The 21,708-nt window shown below is 34.5% G+C and overlaps 1 protein-coding gene across 2 annotated transcripts in view; it reads left to right on the top strand.

Annotated features, from left to right (window-relative positions):
• Positions 1-79: 79 nt before the first annotated feature.
• The window catches only part of LOC149771415 (peflin-like), a 36,434-nt gene continuing 14,805 nt past the window's right edge, over positions 80-21,708 (top strand). The window contains exons 1-3 of one of the 2 annotated variants that reach the window (XM_089948511.1): positions 80-206; positions 11,521-11,547; positions 15,760-15,928. In XM_089948511.1, the coding sequence (XP_089804637.1) occupies positions 177-206; positions 11,521-11,547; positions 15,760-15,928 (226 nt within the window). In that variant the 5' untranslated portion in view covers positions 80-176. The remainder of the gene's footprint in view (positions 207-11,520; positions 11,548-15,759; positions 15,929-21,708) is intronic. The other variant, XM_089948512.1, reaches the window with a different exon arrangement.

The following is a 21,708-nucleotide window of genomic DNA, read 5'->3' as shown; positions in this document are numbered from 1 at the left end:
TTCTTTCAAAATTAAACCTTCGTAAATTACACAAATGGGAGTGAGAAGAAGAAAAAAAAAACACATCGTTAGTGTTTGGGATAAACAGCCGATGTAGCCCGAATGGAAATGTGGTCTAAATGCAGTAAAGGTCAAGGTACCAGACTGTACTGTATAGTCTGCGAACAATAACAAAGATGGCGAGCCCCTATCAAGGATACGGACAGGTAAATTGATAATTTGGGCAGAAAACATATTGACTTGTTAGTTTGCGATAATTTAAGCACATTCAGTTAAAATACAGAAATGCGTTACTGATATACACTGTTATAATTTATGGCAAATCAACACAGGGCCACGACGCTTGTAAGATGGCATGGCGCAGACGGAAGTGGATATCGTGTTTGGGGGGCACGGTTATATGCAAATTTTATACTAATATGCGTCAAACTGATGAAATTTGTAAGTGCTTAGTGAAGCCAAATAGATTTAAAGTCCTTGTGCTACATGGTTCCGAGCACATATTTCAAGGTGCCATGTATTGGAAGGGATTTAATCCCACCATCATTTATGGTGCTAATACAGCTTGTTCCGGGACCACTCCGGTGGGAATTATGGAGAACTCGCCCTGGGAGAAGTCGCCCCATGGTGGTTGGAGAAGTTGCCCCATGGTGGTTGGGGAAGTTGCCCCATATTGCCTGGAGAAGTCGCCCCCAATGATAATATATACTAATTTTGATATGTCGCCACATGGTTGTTAAGGCTTTATTGTTGTTTTTTCTTAAGCTTAATAACTTATTAAATGTATAAAATTTGCAACGTATTGCAGCCATTTCAGTATTTCTAACTTGGGTTTGTTTCTATTACTTAAGAAGGGTACTCGCTGATATAATTTAGATATTACTAAAATAAGAGGCCAAGATTAAATTCCACTGAAAATAGTTAAATCACTGTTACAATGAACGGTCAACTATTTGATGGATGGAGATAAAACTGGATGGAAATGGAAGACAACGTGTGGCGTGGAATAATTGTAATAAAAAAAAAAATGCATAAAATTCTGTGCAAATAGTTTTGCATTTAATTTATGCTTCTTCAGGCACGAAATGTTCTGAAAGAAACAGATGACATCTTTTATTTTACAACAATTATGTCATTACATAACGTCATAAATGATAAACATCATCACAATTAGATATATATATATAATAAGTACTAAAGATACACGAGTCTCTAATAAAAATTGAAATAGCAAAATAATAAAATAGAGACAAACAGTCATTCATATGATTATATTGTTATAAAGGTTATACAATATAGCAATTTAAAAAAATATATACAATTTTATATAGTGCATTGCCATTAATTCCATTAGGATACAAAGTATCTAACTTATGAATCCAATACATTTCTTTTATGAGTCTATTCATGTCACCATGCACAATATATATTGGCATGAAAGACAAATCGAGTAGAGGGAGATTATCGTGTTAAAGTGTGTTGAAATATTAGAGGAAAACTGAGGATCTCTATCATTTTTTATTTGAAAGTGATGATTATTCATTTTCTTAGAAACTTGTTGAAGTGTTTGTCCAACATACTGCATGCTACATTTTTTTACAGATTATCAAATAAATCACATCAGTTGATATGTAGTTAGTGTTATCACGTAGAGAAAATACCTCTTTTGTATTAGCACTACTGAAAGAAGTACTTTCTCTTATGTTTACACATCGAGAGCACCAGTGTATGTACGAAAAAACATTTTCTTCTTTTCTGTCTGTTTAGTTCTAATTAAAAAATCTTACAAATTCTTGGGTCTTCTATAAGCGAGAATTAGTTTATTTTTTGTAAAGTGATTTTACGCTGGTTTAATTTTATAAATTTAGGAGACTATAATATTTATTAATTATACGACCTGTATTAGATAATGAAGGATTATATTGTATTGTAAAAGGAATTACATCTCTCTATTTTACATTTTGCTGTGTTTAAAGCCTCATGTTGAGTAAGATTACGGGCTTTGTTCAGCGCAGAATCAATTATGTGTGTAGGATAGTTTCTGCTTTGGAAATATGTTTGTAATTTATTCAACAAATTTTGTATTTGACAGTCATCTGAAATAATGTGTCGGTATCTTTTGGACTGGTTATATTGTATTCTGTTTTTACATGACATGGGATAACATGAAGAATATTCCACATATTGGTGGAGATTAGTTTTCTTGATATGAATATTTGTAGAGATAGTGTTATCAATATTTTTATTACATCTACATCTAAAAATGAAACATGCATGCTAGAAGCAGCATAAGTAAGTGTAATCATCTGGTGAAAATGATTTAGGCGATCAATACATTGTTTTCATTTCTTCAGTTGAATGGTTCCAGATCATAAATATGTCATCTAAATATTTGAACCAAACAGATGGATTAAACTTTTTGTTTTGAAAAAAATCTTTTTCTAATTTACCCATTAAAAGGGAAGCGTATGAAGGATCCATAGGACTACCCATTTCCATACCCATTATTTGTATCAAATTCGTATTATTAAATTGAAAATAATTATTTTCCAAGATAAGTTTTATTATTTTACAGATATCTTCAATAGATAGTGTGCTATTATTAGGATTGTTATCAAAAAAATATTTACACGCTTCAATACCATCTGCATGTGGAATGTTGGTATATAGTGAAGTTATATCTGATGATACCGGGACTGAGTTATCAGATAGCTGTGGAATAGACTTCAACTTTTTAATGAAAGTAGTAGTATTTTTAATGTATGAAGGAAGTGATTTCATTAAAGGTTGTAAAATGTTATCAATAAATTTGGATAGGTTTTCAGTATATGAATTACAGCCTGATATAATGGGTCATCCTGGATAATTTAAAGATAAATTATAGTCAGGATTTTTATGAGTTTTGGGTAATATGTAGAATTGAGGTGTACGTATGTTAAGAGGGAAAGTATCAAATTCCTCATATATGGAATTATTATTTTTAGCGATCTCATTAATGCATGTTGAAATTATTTAATTTCTATTGTTGGGTCTTCGTTAATATGTTTGTAGTATTTTTCATCATTTAATTCACGTTCAACTTCTTCAACATAATCTTCTTGATTCAAAATAATAATAGTGTTTGACTTATCATCCTTTTTAATCACTATACTGTTGTCATTCATTCGAGTATATAAAGACTTAATTTTGTCCTGAGAAATATTACTATGATATTGCTTTTTATGATTGCCAGTTGATATCTCTTTTGTGATCGCGTATATATAAAAATCTAAATATGAACCATGTCCACTAGGTGGTGTAAAAGATAATTTAATTCTGTTAAAATAACCCTTTTTTTTAGAATTGTTGTATGCTTTATCATAAAAAAAATTCTTTTCATTTTAGGCGTCTAGAAATATTTCTTTCTAATTTAAATTTAAATTTATTGTGACATTTTAGTTTGGGACAAAATTTTAGGCCTTTGCCTAAAAGTATATAGTCATTATCAGTTAATCTTCTACGTGAGAGGTTTAACAGTTTTTTTTTTTTTTTAACCTCTCTTAATTTGTTATCCTTACTTTATTTCTTTTCCTCCCATTATATCTTTAAATTACAGTGCAGTTGTAAACCAGGATGAAATATATTCTCAACTAGGTAATTGAACAATTCAGATTGTGTCAATAACTTATTTATTTCAAAGAAAAATATTTAAAAGGTTATCTGTGTGACAAGTTTTGGGGCGACTTCTCCAACCACTATGGGGGCAACTTCAGCAGATACGTTGGGGCAAGTTTTCCGCATACTCTCTGGTGGCCTAGTGGTTTGAGTGTCTGCCTCAGATGCTCGAGGGGTCACTGGTTCGAACCTCGGCTGAGTCGTACCAACAGTTGCCTTGCTTGACACTCAGCATTAAGAGGTTAATGCTAGGACTGGTCAGCCTGGTGTCACGATAATGTGACTGGGTTGGAATGCTGGACATCATTATAAACTGCCACACTGCAGACATAGACAAAAAAATTGTTAAAGCTGTGTTAAAAATCCAAATCACACACACACACAGCTCATTCCCGACAGCCGAGCATGAAAGATGATCACTCCTTAATAAACAAATCAATTGGTCATGGCAGCATTACAAAATATGATGTTATGCTCTATGTCAGTTCGAACAGTGTTGAAATACTTCTTGCGCAAAATGAATCAGTTACTTTTAGCTACATTTAAAGATGCGAACCTGAAAACTCACCAAGCTACAAATGCAGATATCATTCATGATGTTGTTGGAACAAACATATGACTGACTGAGCTTCCAGGTTGTTGGTTGTACGTGTATTATGGCATATCGCATAGGTGGCGCTCACCAGATAATATGTACTTTTGAGAGAGTGACGTATGTAAGGTGAAGTAGTTCGCATTTAAAACATGCACAGTGGAGAGAATGTTTGCATACCTCTATGCTACATTAATGTAATGTGGATGATATTTCTTTTGGATATTGTACTTTTGGAAATTTTACATGATTTAAGCACACTGCTAACTAAAATGACTGCTCCCTTGTATTAAAAAATCAGTCTGAATTAGTCTAAAGTACACTATACATAGCAGCTATTAAAATAGGGAAAATGAATTTTGCCAGACTAGACAATACCAGCTTCTGAAAGTGCAATGAATGAATTACCAAATATGTAAAATGTAAAAAAAGTTATCGGCTCTTTTTTATACAATTGACCTCTGAAGTTCAGGAAGTGAAAATGACCAAGTAGAGCTAGCACTTTTTTGAAAGGTGCACATTTGAAGTAAGGCCAAGCTGTATACTCTATAACCCATAGTACACCCATCAATCATACACCAAAATAAAGGGAATTAAAGGTTCTTTGCATTATACCTAAGATATACAAGGTCTTTTTTAAATAGCCAGTATAACCAGTGAGGAAAGCCGGGGACATTCTTTTTCTTTAAATTCCTAACCCTATGCAAAATGCGAAACTGTATAGCGCCACCTTAAAGAAAATAAAAAAATGTTTGCAATTATTTTTTTTTATTTTCATATAATTATGTATGATGTTCTGAATAAAATGGTACATTCATATTGCATTTAAGCATGAAAATAAGCTAATTATGATTGGTTTTCTCTTGCTTGCATAATTTGCCATGAGGTATGTTTGTGTGAGTAGTGACCTTAATTATGGGGAAATTAGAAGACTTAGAATATAGGAATAGAGTCAACTTACTTAAATTTAAAACTGTTGCAATAAGTGACAGAAATATATGGTGAAAATGTTTCTTTTCATTTATTTGCAATGAAATAAAAAAATAAATGATGAGAAAGTGAATTGGCTTCTTCCATATTAAACAATAGGCAAATATTTTACACTTTGACCTTTGACCTTTATGAAGCTGATGAGTTACCTCCCTTTTCTAATTGTAAAATTCATTGATGATATCTCAGAAATAATTCTGGCTAGTTTCATGTTCCTATCATTCAGCATAACATTGGTTGCTATGTTTACAAAATGTAATGTGCATTCTTAAAATAGCTCACTTTTATCATGGGGGGGGGGGTAGGCTGGACTTGTTAGAGACTCTGACACTCATAAATACTGTTCTGTGGGGAAAAAGGCAGGAGAATTATTCATAAGGATTGTTTTGATGCTTGCGACTTAAATGTTTCAGCCATATAAACATAATTAAATCATAAAAAAATAATACCTACATCTTCTTTATGGTGGCGCTCACCAGATAATATGTACTTTTGAGAGAGTGACGTATGTAAGGTGAAGTAGTTCGCATTTAAAACATGCACAGTGGAGAGAATGTTTGCATACCTCTATGCTACATTAATGTAATGTGGATGATATTTCTTTTGGATATTGTACTTTTGGAAATTTTACATGATTTAAGCACACTGCTAACTAAAATGACTGCTCCCTTGTGTTAAAAAATCAGTCTGAATTAGTCTAAAGTACACTATACATAGCAGCTATTAAAATAGGGAAAATGAATTTTGCCAGACTAGACAATACCAGCTTCTGAAAGTGCAATGAATGAATTACCAAATATATAAAATGTAAAAAAAGTTATCGGCTCTTTTTTATACAATTGACTGAAGTTCAGGAAGTGAAAATGACCAAGTAGAGCTAGCACTTTTTTGAAAGGTGCACATTTGAAGTAAGGCCAAGCTGTATACTCTATAACCCATAGTACACCCATCAATCATACACCAAAATAAAGGGAATTAAAGGTTCTTTGCATTATACCTAAGATATACAAGGTCTTTTTCAAAAAGCCAGTATAACCAGTGAGGATAGCCGGGGACATTCTTTTTCTTTAAATTCCTAACCCTATGCAAAATGTGAAACTGTATAGCGCCACCATAGCTGCCAACCCTCACAAATTTGGCGTGAATTTCAAGACTTTTTCAGCAATTCACGGATCTACACCACAAGCCAAAAATTCACGAATTCTCTGATTCTGAATTATTTTAAATCTTTAATAAAATAACCGATTTCCCGTTAAGCACTAGTCATGATAAGCGCAGTTGCCGAAAAGGTCTGGTGCTGCTGGTTGTGATATTAGTAGAACTACAGCCGATTGGTACAGTTGGCCAGTAGCAAGCATTTTAGCCTATTTTGATCTAAATGTATAGGAGTAGTTTTATAAATGCTTTAAGAGAAACTGTGGCGTAACCGGAATTTTGCTCTGCGCATGCGTTATCAACACTAATTTGAGTTACCATTCAGCATCGCATGTAAGATCTTGAAAATGTCTTTACCACCAAGGAAAATGAAATATATTGCTCAAAAAGTGAATTTTGGTTTGGAATATATAAAAAATTGGCCGTGCATTCTGCCATTAAACGTTGATATTCATCATGCTTTTTGCACTCAATGTGCCACAAATTTTAATATTGGGCATGGTCACAGAGACAATGTGAGAAAGCACATCGGTTGCAAAAAAAACACGTAGAAGTTGGGAAAATTAAGAATTCGCAGATTTCAGCTCTGGAATATTTTAAGCCATCAGTGGGAGACCTGCAAGCTGCCAATGCTAAGCATTATTTGTGAGTTTTCTTATCAAACACAATCTACCTTTATCAGCTGGAGACCATGCTAAACATTTGTTCCGACACATGTTCCCGGACTCGAAAATCGCTTTCAAATTTTCATGTGGAAGAACCAAAAGTGCTGCAGCTCTTATGCATTCCTCACAGCAACAGTGACAGCGAAAGAGTATTTTCTCTAGTGAGGAAAAATAAGACAGACTTCAGGGCCTCTTTAGCTGCAGAAAATTTGTAAGCAATTTTAGTCACAAAGATCAACCAGCAGGCAAGAAGTCTGAACTATTTAGAAAACTAGCAGTTGAGGAAGTTCAAGTCTACCACAGTATCATGTCTTGATAAATAAATATTTCTGCATATATGTAGTGTTTTAGTTTTATATTGCTATCTTGATATAGTGTAGTATTGATGATCAGAGTGGATGGAGTTATTTTCATGGTATTTTTCACTAATTCATGTCCAGATTCACTTTTTATCCCTATTTTCACTAATTGTGAGCCTGGAAGGTTGGCAGCTATGCATATGGGTTACAGGCAGTTGTAAATGAGGCTTCCATGCCAGACTCTAATGTTGGGCAAAGAGACTTCTCTTCATGCCAGACTCTAATGTTGGGCAAAGAGACTTCTCTTCATGCCAGGCTCAAATGTTGGGCAAAGAGACTTCTCTTCCTTGTCTCTCTATGCAAAGTTGAAAAATAGGGAGAAGTGAGTGTAGAATAGTTAAAATTTATGTTTACAACAATAGCTTAAAATGGTCATTTTAGTAAATCTTTGGATTCGTTAGAAAGCAAATCATTAAATTTTATGAATTTTTTTTTTCTTAGATTAAATAATGTTGTGTGACTTTATTATTGCAAAAGATGGCAACCTCCAAAAAGTTTACTATCCAAATCAGGTGATGTGCCTCATCTTACTACTTTGATAGGGTGAAAAATGAAATAATAAAAACCTTGTTTATTTATATCAGCAATTGGCCTGTTATTTTTTGTTGTTGTGGGGTTTAACACCATTTTTCAGCACAAGATAAACTATACTTGACGCCAGCATAAATAGTGGAGGAAGAACCTGGCAAAAGCCCAGAAAGAACCACCGACCAACAAGAAGCAATTGGCAAGCTTTCTCATGTACCCACATTGGCCAGGTCTGAGACTCAAACCCATGTCGACAGAGGTAAGATGACGGCGATTCATAATGGTGAGCACGTTCGGCCACTCGGAGCCCCAGCAATTAGCCTATAAACCTAGACATAGCTATAATTTGATGGGGGTGGGGGGCTACAGATGCATGGAATTTCACCAGCTTCATCAAGCTGCACATGTTAATTTTCACTTATGTGAATCAGGGCAATGTAGCCTTTTTTATGGGTCCTGTCAGTTCTGTGAATCAGAAAATTTATAACATTTTCAGGCCATGCCTCATACTTTGCCTGAGAAAAGGGGAGAATCATTGCTCATATGCTTCAGTCTATCCATCTGTAATAAGGTTTATCATATACACCACTTCTGTGATTTTATCAGAACATTGTTAAGCTAGATTATTTTTTAAAAAAACGGGCATGTTTTATGAATTCTGTTCATCTTCATTTCTTGTACCTGGTTAATCTGAGGATTTTATCAAAACTTTGTAAGCTAGATGTGTGGTTGGCATTGATTTGCAGTGAGCTTTTACTTTTTTCCTTTCAATTCATTTTTGCAGAGATCACTCACGTTTTTTAAATGTGTTGTGAGAGTTAAATTCTTTATTGCTTCTCATTCCAAACCCCGCTGGATTTTATTGAAACTTTGTGAGTTCGATATGTAATCTATATAGATTCACAAATAAGTTTCACATTTTATTTTACTCAGTGACATTTGGGGGCTGCTCTATTCCTACCACATTGCATAGATGAATTTTTTGGTCAGGCAGTTGGTGTAGATGTGAAATAAGTTTTCCTTGTTTAAACTGAGCCATTTTTCTGTTAAAATATTTTTAAAAATAGAGACATTTTGGGAATTGAGTTCATCATGCCGCTTAAACAATTTTTTTCAAACTTTGTTGGCTAGATTAATGGTTAGTGTATGTACTCACTAAAGTTTGATTTTTTTTCCCTTAAGTCAAGTTTTGGGGAAATGTCTTTGAAATTTGTATAAAAGGAATTGTTTTGAGAAGTGTGATTGTAAGAACTTCTCTTACTTGCATGGTGTATGTTTATGTGCGTACAGATGCACAATAAGCATGTGCTTTTTTCCTTTGGTCCATTTTGGATGTTTTTTTCACAAAAGCATTCTAATGAAGTTAAAACTATCCACTAAGCTGTATGTGACTGAAATATTGATGGAAAGCTAGGTAAAGTTAGTAGCTGTCTTGCTGTAAAATGCAATAATTTTTTTTAAAAAAACATGCATTTTGTACGGAAAGAAAATTTTTTCTTTTTTATCATCTCCCAATTTTGGATATGTGTTCAAGATAACACCATCAGAAATACACACAGATAGTGTGTGAAACCACCCTATTTTTTGATTATTCATGTTTGTTTTGTTGTGGATTGAGGATATTCAAAATTATGTTTAGCTTAGTTAAAGTGTTATGAATAAATAAATAATTGAATAAGTAGCAGAATTTTTCAAGTCATGACAACTGTGTCATCCCCAACAACATCCACAGCAATTCAAATCCCAGCTGATGCGTAATTTTGTTGTCAATGATGAAACAAAATCTCAGATCAAAATATAAAAGTGAAATAAAAGGATCACTTGTTTATAATTCTGACTTGTGTCTTTCAGACCTGATTGAATGGACAAGCTCTAAGAAAGGATCTGATTATTTTGGCTTTGTGTGTATGCGTAATCAGTCAAATCGGCTTTGTGTGTATGCGTAATCAGTCCAATTGGCTTTGTGTGTATGCATTTTCAGTCAGTCATGAGTTTTAAATAGCATGGGAAAATCATCTAGAATTGACTTGCTTCATAACATTCCTATTGCACCGTTCCACCTCCAATGCAGGAGGTCACGGGTTCGAACTCCAGTTGAATCATACCAAAGACTTAAAAAATGGTACTAGCAGCTGCCTCGCTTGGCGCTCGGGATTAAGAGTTAGTGTTTAGGATAATGTGACTGGGTGGGACATGATGCTACATGTCTGCAGCATGATGCCTCTGTGCTAGACATACATACAAACTACTACACTGTAGGCATTGTAGTGAAAATATTGGAGTATTTAAGAAGAGATATCATGAGCATGTATGTGCTTCTAATAGAAAATGGGATTTATTATTTAATACTAAACATTTCAAAATAAACAGTAATTATTGCTATCTTCATATAATGTGCATTTTTATACTCTCCTTAAGAGGGCCTTATGGGACAATAGTCCTTGACTAATGAGTCACCCTCCTTAAATAAAGCATTATTATTATTATTATTATATGACAAAAAAAATTTGTTAAACTACATTAAAAATCCAAACCACACTCATACTCACATTCCTACAGCCATGTGTAATCTCAATCTGTATAGTGTATTTTCATTGTAAATTTTATTTCTCATAAACTACCATGCAAAGAAAAATATATTTAATACCAAATTCTCTTTCAACACACAAATTTTCTTGATATTGGTATGAACATGCACATTGGAAAATAAAGGAGCTCATCACTAGCTAGGTGGGATTTTCACTAAGCTTAGACAGCGGAATATAATGGACCATGTATTTGCCTGTAAGTCTTCAAACAACATAGACCCTGAACTGTGCCAGCAGATCATGGTGTGTGGTGTTGGTTGCGAGCTGTAGTAGCACAGTTGGTAGCGAGTCAGACTTGTAACCTAAGGGTCATGTATTTGATACCTGTCTTGGCCAGCTTTGGGGGTGAAAGCACTTACCGGTAGCTCCAATTTCCTCAGCATCATGTAGCCAATATGTTAAAGCAGGGATGTCAAATATATGGGCAGGACATGGCCCACCAGACTCATATGTTGGCCCAGGTCTCTTGTTGGTGTCAAATATATATGCTTATCTTATTCGTGATATTCATGGCCAGTGAGGTACATCTGTATCAAATCTTGCCTGCCATAGTATACAGTTTGACCCTTGTATTAAAGTTATGTTGACACCGAACAAGAGTTCTGTTGTTGGTTCTACTGATTACTCCTGCATAGATCCAGATATGCTTGTACATTATGTGATGTTACATGCAGTTGGATCTGACTTGTAAGCAATAATACATGGTATGTGAGAAAGTTAATTATCAGCAACAATTAGCTTTACAGAAGGTTTCTGGCTCCAGTATATTCAATTCCCTTTTTGGCTAGGACAGAGGGAAACAAACAATTAAGTTGTATGTGGCCATATATGCAGGTTGTGGGTATATATCTGTTTAAAGCTGGAATATTCTTGTAATTGTTTAACAGTTGGTGCATTTCGCTTAAGTATAATTTCATGTTTCTGTCAAATGGAGGAGAAAATTACCTCTGTTTATATTCTAGTGATTATGCGAATGTTTAATTTTTCAGACTCCATTGCATGCTCAGGCTGGACAGGTCAGTACAATTGCAAGTTCTCTCCTTGACTCTTTTGTTGAACACATACATTTCATTGAAGAAAATTTTAGCTGCCTAACACACCACAAATAAAGTTATTTCCAAAAATCCTTCATTACAGATCCTGTGAATTTAATCACTCTAAGACTCGTTTCTTATAAGACTTGATGAAATTTCTGAGTATAACCTTGATGAACATCACATGTAATCATAAGCCCAATTGGCATGTGATAAAAAAAGATGTAGATTTTGCCATCAAAAGATATGAACACAAAGCACAGCTCCATGTAAATTGGTCATTTTTGGCACGTTATGCTAAATAAAATCACAACTGCATGAATCACAGTTTAATTATTTGACATGTTTAAAACTGAGGCACTAATGTTTCCAGTGAAATAATTAAAAATCCAACCTGAATTTGTCAGCACAAAATAGATCTTTACAAAATTATGCGTCTCTTGGGTCTGTAGTTCTTTCGGGGGTTTTCACGGGTTCTTCATCCACCATTTATGATGGCCACCATGTGTAGACTATGTTGTGCTTAAAAATGGCATTAAACACTACATCAACAACAAAATTATTTTATAGCATGATTTACCGGACAATTGTAATTCCAGAATAAAATAGTCCTACTTTCTGATATGGTATATTAATAATTATGAAGTGACAAAAATCACTAATGACAGCTTATTAATAATTAAGTGGAAGAAAACCATTGTTTAGTAACAAAGAACACGGTGAAAACAGCTTAATATATAATTACTAACAAAACTCTTTATTTATCGAAATCATCACTGCATCATTTCGCATAGCAGTAACTCCATTTCCTGTGCTTGTCAGCAAGTTTTGCAAATGGCATGTGCCTTCCTAAATGCTTGATTCAGTATTGAAAAGACTTAAATAAATACAAAGCACTCATATTATCAGGATTGGGTACAGACTAAATCTTTTACCAGGGTAGGAAAAATGATTCTGATGCTTGAGACAAGTTAAATTTTCTTTGCTTTGCCATGAGGTGCAAGTTGAGTTGGTTTGTAAAAGACAAACCTGCAATTTTTAGTTCACCCAGTCATAATGGAAAGCAAGCTTATGATTTGGTCTTTCTGACCAATTGTTTATTTTTATCCACTTTGAAGGACCTTGTAAAACAGAAGTACTTTTACATGAACAGCACGAAGAAACTGATATGCTGTACCATTAAAGAAAATCTTAGTCATTCAGAGGGAATATTATGACTGTATGTTTTAAGAACTTGATGCATGTTCTGTTTTCTATTCATTTTACAGAATTTTAATATTGCCATTTAAATTTGTTGTTGTGCCTCATGTTTACATTTATTTAGAAGGGTTTAACATCCTTAATTTTTGTACAATCTGTTTTTTAACTTTACCTTTTGTTGGCCTCATATAGCCACATTCATGCATATTACTTCGAACACCATATTTCTGATCAGATTTTTATCAAACTTGGAATGTGGGCCTATTTCATAATGATATCAGGTGCATCAGATTAGTGGCCCTTGTTGTTACTCTTGAGACCATGTTTCTGATCATAATTTGATTAAACTTGAAAAATGTTCTTGTATCATCACGAGCTCATACAGGTTTTTATCATCAGCCAATTCCATGTTTATTAATCGGGTGATTTTATATCTGATTTGGTTTTGATCAAACTTTGAATATTAGTATTATCAAGATATCACATGAGTTTGAGAAGGAGACAAGAACGATGATAATGAGGTGATTGTGATTTGCTACTTTGAGGTAGCACATGTATTTCGGATCCAGTTTTGATGAAATTTACTTAAAATCATAAATGATCTCAGAGATTAAAATAATGAGTGAGATCCACACATATTACTGAGGTTATCTTGCATCAGATTGGCAGAGCTTTTCAACATGTATGGGGAAATCTCTGATAGATTTTATCAAATTTGATTGAGTTTTATTACAAGTGTTGCATAGTACTAGTAATCTTGCATCTGACTTGTAGAGTTTCCTATTGCTCTCGAGACAGTATCTCTGACTCAGCTATAGTCAGACTTGTAATGGGGATAATATTACCCAGACAGATGAATGTGACCTATTCATATTTATGAGGTGAACTTGATCTGATGGGCATTGGTTTTTTTTGGTGTTTTTTTATGGAATCTTGTAATTATGCTTGTATCATCAAGAACTTGGTGGAATATTACAAATGAGTTCCATGCATATTTCATGAACTTTCATTTGATTGGCTAAACTTGTCAATTCCTTTGCAGGCAACTGAATTACTGATCAGATTCGTTTCATATCTGTTCAAGAGCCTCACATCATTAAGATGTTGCTTGAGTTTGATTTGACCCCCCCCCCCCCCAATGGTCTTGGGTTGTACAATAGAATAACAAGTTTTATTTCATGTAGTAAGAGGTGACTAGTAGGGCACCATTTTTGCCATGGTATGCATCTTGTCATGGTTCAGCTAAGTAGGTTTTGGATGTTTTAAAACAAATTGAGGTTTGAACCTCAATTTGTATTGTAATGATTTATCTATTTTTACCTATATCATTTTTGTATGCCTTTTTTAAATACCTAAGCTTAATCTGTACTACATACATGTAGCCAGAACCATGCTAATGTAACTTGAAACTCTTCCTACCGACATACCTACCTACTATTACCTGCTTATTGATTATGGGCAAGATCCTTCCATATATTGTGAGGTTATCTTGTATATAATCAGCAGAGCTTTTACCACTTGGGAGATTGCACTTTGATATCATTTTTCTCCAGCTAGGCAAATATGCTTATATCATCATTGTTAATAGGTCCTATACAAAGTGAGATCAGCATATAATAAGTAGACAGTCATCCAATTGATTGGCTTTCTTGTTACCTCTGAAGAACCAAAGATTTTTACACTCCAGATCCACCAAAGTATTGTCTGTCTAGGTCTAAAAACTTGTTACTATTCTTCAACCAAAGACTTGTTACCCACATTTCATCCAAAGACGTGTTACCGTTCTAGATCTACAGATTTTTTAGCATTCTAAATCAAAATGCTCGTTACCATCCTAGATCTAAAGACAGTATTTTTAATCCAGTTTTGATAAAGCCATCATACAGATCTGGGATGAGTTCATTTACGAGCAAAACACTATGTATATTATGCCTTTGTCTTTGGGGAAAAAATTGTTAGGCCATAGTATAGTATGTAAAATTGACATTATTTTAAAGTTTGGAAGATATTGACATTATATTTAAGTTTGGAAGATAGTTCACGTAGTTTATACGCCTTCTTAGTGAAATGGTCGGCTCTTAAGTTATATAAGGCAGGTGAGTGATATCAGGACCATTTGAGCCTCTTGTTAATGCAGGCCTAGCTATAGTATTTAGTCAGTTCAAGATAGGCTCATTCTGTATCTCAATAGCATTGTGGTTGTTAATGTAGGCCTAGCCATAGTATTTAGTCAGTTCAAGATAGGCTCATTCTGTATCTCAGTAGCATTGTGGTTGTTAATGTAGGCCTAGCCATAGTATTTAGTCGGTTCAAGACAGGCTTATTCTGCATCTCAATATCATTGTGGTTGTTAATGTAGGCCTGGCCATGGTATTTAGTCAGTTCAAGATAAGCTCATTCTGCATCTCAATATCATTGTGGTTGTTAATGTAGGCCTGGCCATGGTATTTAGTCAGTTCAAGATAAGCTCATTCTGCATCTCAATATCATTGTGGTTGTTAATGTAGGCCTGGCCATGGTATTTAGTCAGTTCAAGACAGGCTTATTCTGCATCTCAATATCATTGTGGTTGCTGAAAGCCACTGGCCATGTCAGTGGAGCATCATTCAAGTGTTCATTTGGACTGTTTATAATACAGCAGGATTATGTGAGAGCTGTTAGACAGAAGGATATAAAAGTTGGTGATAGTTTTGATTATAATACAAAGGATGAACAGATTTGGTTATGAAACATGGCTGTTACCAAATAATGCAGATTTTAAATGTTAATAATAACAATGCAGTTTCATCATAGACTTGGAAATCAATCAACCATCACATCTAGTTGTCTCATTTGACCATGAGTGGTACCAACATGATGTAATTCAAGGAACTGCAGATAAGTGAGTGCTATATTAGTTGTTGAATGTTTGTTGTGCATTAGGTTCCATACATGTTGATTGGATCATCACTTATCATAAACATGTATGTGAAAGTGCCTTAACTTTCCTTGCAGGTACCTCCAGGTAGCTATGGTCAGTCAGCTTATGGAGGGATACCTGGTCAGAACCCATATGGAGCCCAACCAGGTGGACAATATGGAGCAACCTATGGTGGTGCAATGTCTGGTTATGTAGCCCCTGCAGGGGGTTATGGAGCTCCTGGTGGGGTTCCACAATCTCTAGGTTTGTATAGGAATATAGGGCATTGTACCATTACATAATGCATACATGTTTTTACCAAAATGGGTTTGGTATACATCTAAATAACTAGAATAACAATCAGTAGGTTTTTTTTGTTGTTTGATTTGATTATTGCAAACCTTGTTTCTTTTATTTTTGATTGTCTTAAAATGGAGATGAACCAGGTTGCCCAACTCGAAATACACCACTCACAGGTTCAGGTAATTTGTAGGACTGATTATAACATGACAAGATCTTTGGATACCATCTTTTTTAAAGTTGGCAAGAAAATAATGAACTGGATAATGACAAAAAGTAAGACTGTTTTTTTAAAGTAAAAAATACTGAACATGACAGCCAATATTTAAATGCAAAAATTTCCCATTATTTTTATATTAATGGGGAATAAAAGAGTGTTGTACCATATACACATGTAAACTGCTTTAGTCTCAAGTCTAATGATGGGAGTGTGGAAGTAATAGTGAAATTATTGGGGGAAAGCAATCATTAATACTGCTTCCTTAGTGGCAGAGCAGGTTTTATTTGGACAGTTGTTGAGGACCTATGACACAGCCTTATTAACAGATTGTCTCTAGTCGAAGACAGTATGTGAAAGCCGTCATAGTGACATCTGGTATAGAGTTGGTCTAATTTCTTGTTAAAATCCCACATAGTAGATGACTATTAGGTTTCTATCTTTGGGCTATTCAAGTTCTTGAAAATTTGCATTGATCAGTGGTTAATCTAAACCGGTGTCCTGCATACACAAAAAATGGCAGGGAATCATTAGTTGTTCATATGTAAGTTTTTTGCAAACAAGAAATTTTCAGGGAACAACAAGGTGCTTACCATGATTTTTGTTTGTTTACCAGAACTTTTTTCACAAGGTAAATTATATCTTTGTACCTGTCACATGGTACTGCTTGCTTTGTAATATTATACTATTATGTGCTGTAATCAGTTCCCCTCATGTTGCCAATTGGGGGCCCCGAGTGGCCGAGTGGTCTAAAGCGCTCTTCGTTACGGATCACTGCCATCTCACCTCTGTCTGCGGCGGTTCGAGTCTAAGATTCAGCCAATGTGGGCATGTGAGAAAGCTTGTCAGTAGCTTCTCATGGGTCGGTGGTTCTTTCCGGGGTTTTCCGGGTTCTTCCTCCACCATTAATACTGGCCGCCATGTATAGCCTATCGTGCTGAAGGGTGGCGTTAAACCCCACAACAACAACAACATCATGTTGCCAATTAAAATGCCATCAAAGAAGATCATGAAAATTGACCCCCAGCAAAGGAACTTGATACACCTCTCCCTCGATAACTCGCGCACAATGGGGCCCCCAAACATAGACCGCACTATAAGGGATGCACAAGTTATGGAGTGACCACCAAAAATTGAAAAAAAAATCGTTTTGACATCGAGAAAACCTTAGGGAGGGGAAGTGGCGTTGAGGAACTGGGCTGTTTATTGACTAAATCCTCATTTTACAATCACGTCAATAATAATTTTTAATAACGTGCTTTTTCTAATAAAGTTGTTCATTATTCTGTTTTTAAAAAAACATTTATTTTCAAAATGTCCATTATATGAAAGATTGTTCCAACTGGTTTCAGCAACCATCACATGTACACAAAAAAAATCTGTGCATTACATCACTGCTTTTTGTTTTCTTGATGAGTCTGGTTCCCGTAGTGGTGTTTAGTATTATCCTGTCAAATCAGGAGTCTTCAGAGCAGTAAACTAGACTAACTGTTGATACCCTACCAAACGATTCCTTTTTTCAAACACACGCAGCATTTATTTTGTGAGACAATCGTCTATGAGTTGTTGTTTTTTTCTTCAATTAGTACATTATTGATGTCGTGATTTCATTCGAAGTAATAATTAAACTTCTTATCATCCTTGAATATATCTCTAAGTTTCAGTTCAAGGATCCTCTGAAACTTGCTTGCCCACAATGATCCGTATCTGAAATCAGGCTCTTTATTTTATGAAGTATTCATTTCGCTTGGCTGCCTTGTTATCTTTGATCACAGTTTTTCATGAGTTGGTTAATTTAAGGTAGTTAATGTTACACACACACACACACACACACACATACACAATAACATTTATAAGTGTTTGATTGATCAAATGAAGTGAGTTCACTGACAAAAGACCAGGGCCACTAGATTTTAAGTTTGTAGGAATTTCATGCCTTTTAACTTGTCTTTTATTCCACCTCCTTTATTTGATTCAAAAGACATAATTAATGTGGTAATACAAAGAATGCCAGCTTTTAATTCAGTGCAACAATACAACAAATACTTCCAGAAGTCATTTATCAAAACACGGTCGGCACTTAATTAGGTTCTCAGAGAAATGCTCACGGACATAGCTATTAAGGTAGATTGATGCATTTTATGTTTAATTACAAGAGGACACATTGCATTTATGATGATTACACTTTAAGGGAGCTAAAAGATAAAACTAGTTCTGCATCTACTCAGCATAAGTGACATTTTCATTGATGAGATTTCCTTAAATATCATTAACTGCAGTTAATTCCAGTGTTTGGAAAGAAAATGTAAAAGTGATGACCTATTTTTAAATTTGATATTTCAAAGTGTTGATTAAAATTTCCAGGTTCTATCTACCGTTTTCTACGTTAAAACGAGCATAATCAAAGTTTCCATTACCAATTTTGATCGCATTTCAAGTTGAACAAATAGGGATCAGTTTTTAGGGTATTTTCTGGTAAAATGGGAGCCACGCCTTGACCCTGCGTTATCGAGGGAGTGGTGTATTTTGTTTTATGATTCACATTCCACAGATATGCTCGATTCGGTTTCTTCATCTGATATTCAAGATGTAAACATGTGATCAGCCTCCACTGTAAAGCATAAAATACCAAAGGTTCCAACAGTTTAAACCAAATTATCTAAAGACATTATGTTATTTTTGCTGGTACTCTTTAGTTTTGGGTGGGACTCATTGTTTGAACAGTCGAGAGATTCTTTGGAGTAAATTAATCACCAATATATTAAAAAATAACTTGAACTGTCTAATAAAGTAATGATTTTTGTTACACTATCCATAGCAGCTATTAAATAAAGGAAAATTAATTTTGCCAGACTAGACAATACCAGCTATTGAAAGTGCAATGAATGAATTACCAACTATATAAAATGTACAAGGAAGTTATCAACTCTTTTTTTTATACAATTTACCTCTGAAGTTCAGGAAGTGAAAATGACCAAGTGGAGCTAGCACTTTTTTGAAAGGTGCGCATCTGGAGTAAGGCCAAGCTGTATACTCTATAATCCATATTACACCCATCAGTCATACACCAAATAAAGGGAATTAAAGGTTCTTTGAACTATACCTAAGATATACAAGGTCTTTTTTAAATAGCCAGTATAACCAGTGAGGAAAACCGGGGAAATTCCTTTTCTTTAAAATTCTAAACCTATGCAAAATACGAAACGGTAGGGCGCCACCTTATTAGTTTTCTGCATCATGTTTTTCCTTAGTGATCACATCACTTTCTTTTCCACACAACAGATCTCATAATTATTGAATTTCAACCAAATTTTGTATGCATTTTTAATATTAGCTGAGATCTCTGTTTATTTGTCAGCCTTCTACAGCATCAATTAGCAGTGATCCACCCACCTTTTCTATACACTGGATTGCTACTGGATTTTAATTAAGTTGAATTTGCAGATCATCTTGATGACCCCTAATTCGGATTGCAGGTTGATTTTCTCAAGACTTTGACCAGTTCTCTCTCAAGTTATAACCCATGATTGTCATGCCCATCTACAGTTATGTTAACTGCCTTGGATTTCAATTAGCTTTTATAGACAACTGGATTTTGATGAAGTCTTAGTTGAGTTTGATTTTTAGCTTTGTTCATAATTGTTTAGTGGAGTTATTGACCATAACTGACTAACCCACTTTATTTATAATTGCATTTTGATCAAAATTGGGGATAAACCTTGATATTGATAAGGACCTTGGCTGAGGTTGATTGCATGTATCAGCATTTTATGTCATTTTATTTAGCTGAGTTACAGCCTCTGGTTGTAAGATTGGTTTAATTTCATTTCTGCACAAAAATGTAGTTAAATTTAATTAGATTTCAACCAGATTTGAAATGCAGCTTGACAATTATGAGGTCTCTTCTAAATTCACTTGTCAGAATTCGACATTATTAAGCAGAATTAGATCCCCTGATAGATAGACCCATATACATTTGTTTTTCTATACATGACTAATTTGAATTTTAAACAAATATATTAGGCAGCTTTATATGATTGAGATGACAGCTGAGTTTGACTGTCAGTGTTTCTTAAGTTCATGGTCAGCTTGTAGCATCACCTTTCTGATTTTCAGGCTTGTCAACATTCCATTTACAAAAAATAACCTTGGTATTTAACAATATGTTGATGACACCATATTATTGCTTGATTTGTCAGTGTTCAATCTGCAGGATTGTTGATATGTTTGGATTTCAATAAAAGTTTAGATGCAGATCTATATTGATTTAATTTTAGTGAGTTTGATCATCATCTCCAGTATCATCATTTAGTACAGTTAGGCCCCTGAATATTGAACTGATATTTTATATGCAGCTTAATATTGATGAGAACTCACCTGGATTCCACTGTCAGTGTTCACATTATTATTTGTTTCTTCCTTTACAAAGGTACCTTAATTGTATGGTGCTTTATCACCACTGTCACCTAACCCTTACCTATACATAATCAGGATTACCTACAGCCAGCAAAAGGCAGGAAACGTTTACAAGTATTTTCTTCCTGAAATACTTCTAAGAGTCGGGAAATGTAGAACAAGCCATGAAACCATGTAGTTACTCACTGGGCTACCTATATGTAGGCGAATGTGGGTATGTGAGAAAGCTTGCCAGTAGCTTCTCGAGGGTCAGTGGTTTTTTCCAGGGATTTCCCAGGTTCTTCTTCCAATATTAATACTGGCCACCATGTATAGACTATTGTGTGCTGAAAAATGGCATTAAACCCTACAACAACAACCTAAATGTAACATAGTTTAGTCTTGACCCAGTGTTCTGGCATCCCTAAGCTATCTGAATTAACATAGAGTAGCACAGACCCAGAATTCTGGCATCCCTAAGCTATCTGAATTAACATAGAGTAGCACAGACCCAGAATTCTGTTATTGCTTTGGCTATCTAATTCTAAGCATTTGGTACACCTCCCCAAAAATTTGGTAACCCCTAGGTTCTGGGTACAAGCTTATTAGAATCTTTTAAGTTAGTACAGTATGATCTATAGAATTTTCCCAATTGGCTTGCGAGATATATATATATATATATATATATATATATATATATATATATATATATATATATATATATATATATATGTGTGTGTGTGTGTGTGTTGTATATATATATATATGTGTGTGTGTTTGTTGGACATGCCTGATAGGTCAAAGGTTTTGACCAGCTCATACTCTGAGCAACTTTACATCCATCATAGGAATTTTCAAATATAATATCAGCTTGCGTTTGATTTGCTTATGCATTAAACTGCTAGCTAACTACCATCATGAACTTTAATTCATAGGTCATTGGTTCAATTTTACCAGTTGTTTCTTTGCCAAACAGTCAATAAAGATATTGCCAACTAAACTTCTTACATCGTTTCTTTGTTGGACAAGCAATGGATGTGTTCTTGACTGTGTTTGGTGATTTTTTCCCCCCAGTTTTTTAAGTACTCTATAGCCTCAGAATACAAGATAAAAGAGACATGAAAGCTTATCT

This window comes from Sinohyriopsis cumingii, unplaced genomic scaffold (genome assembly GCF_028554795.1).
Source record: "Sinohyriopsis cumingii isolate HCF-2022 unplaced genomic scaffold, ASM2855479v2 utg001870l, whole genome shotgun sequence".
NCBI lineage: Eukaryota > Metazoa > Mollusca > Bivalvia > Unionida > Unionidae > Sinohyriopsis > Sinohyriopsis cumingii.
Note: the sequence above shows the minus strand (reverse complement) of the source record. Positions and strands in the feature narration are given on the sequence as shown.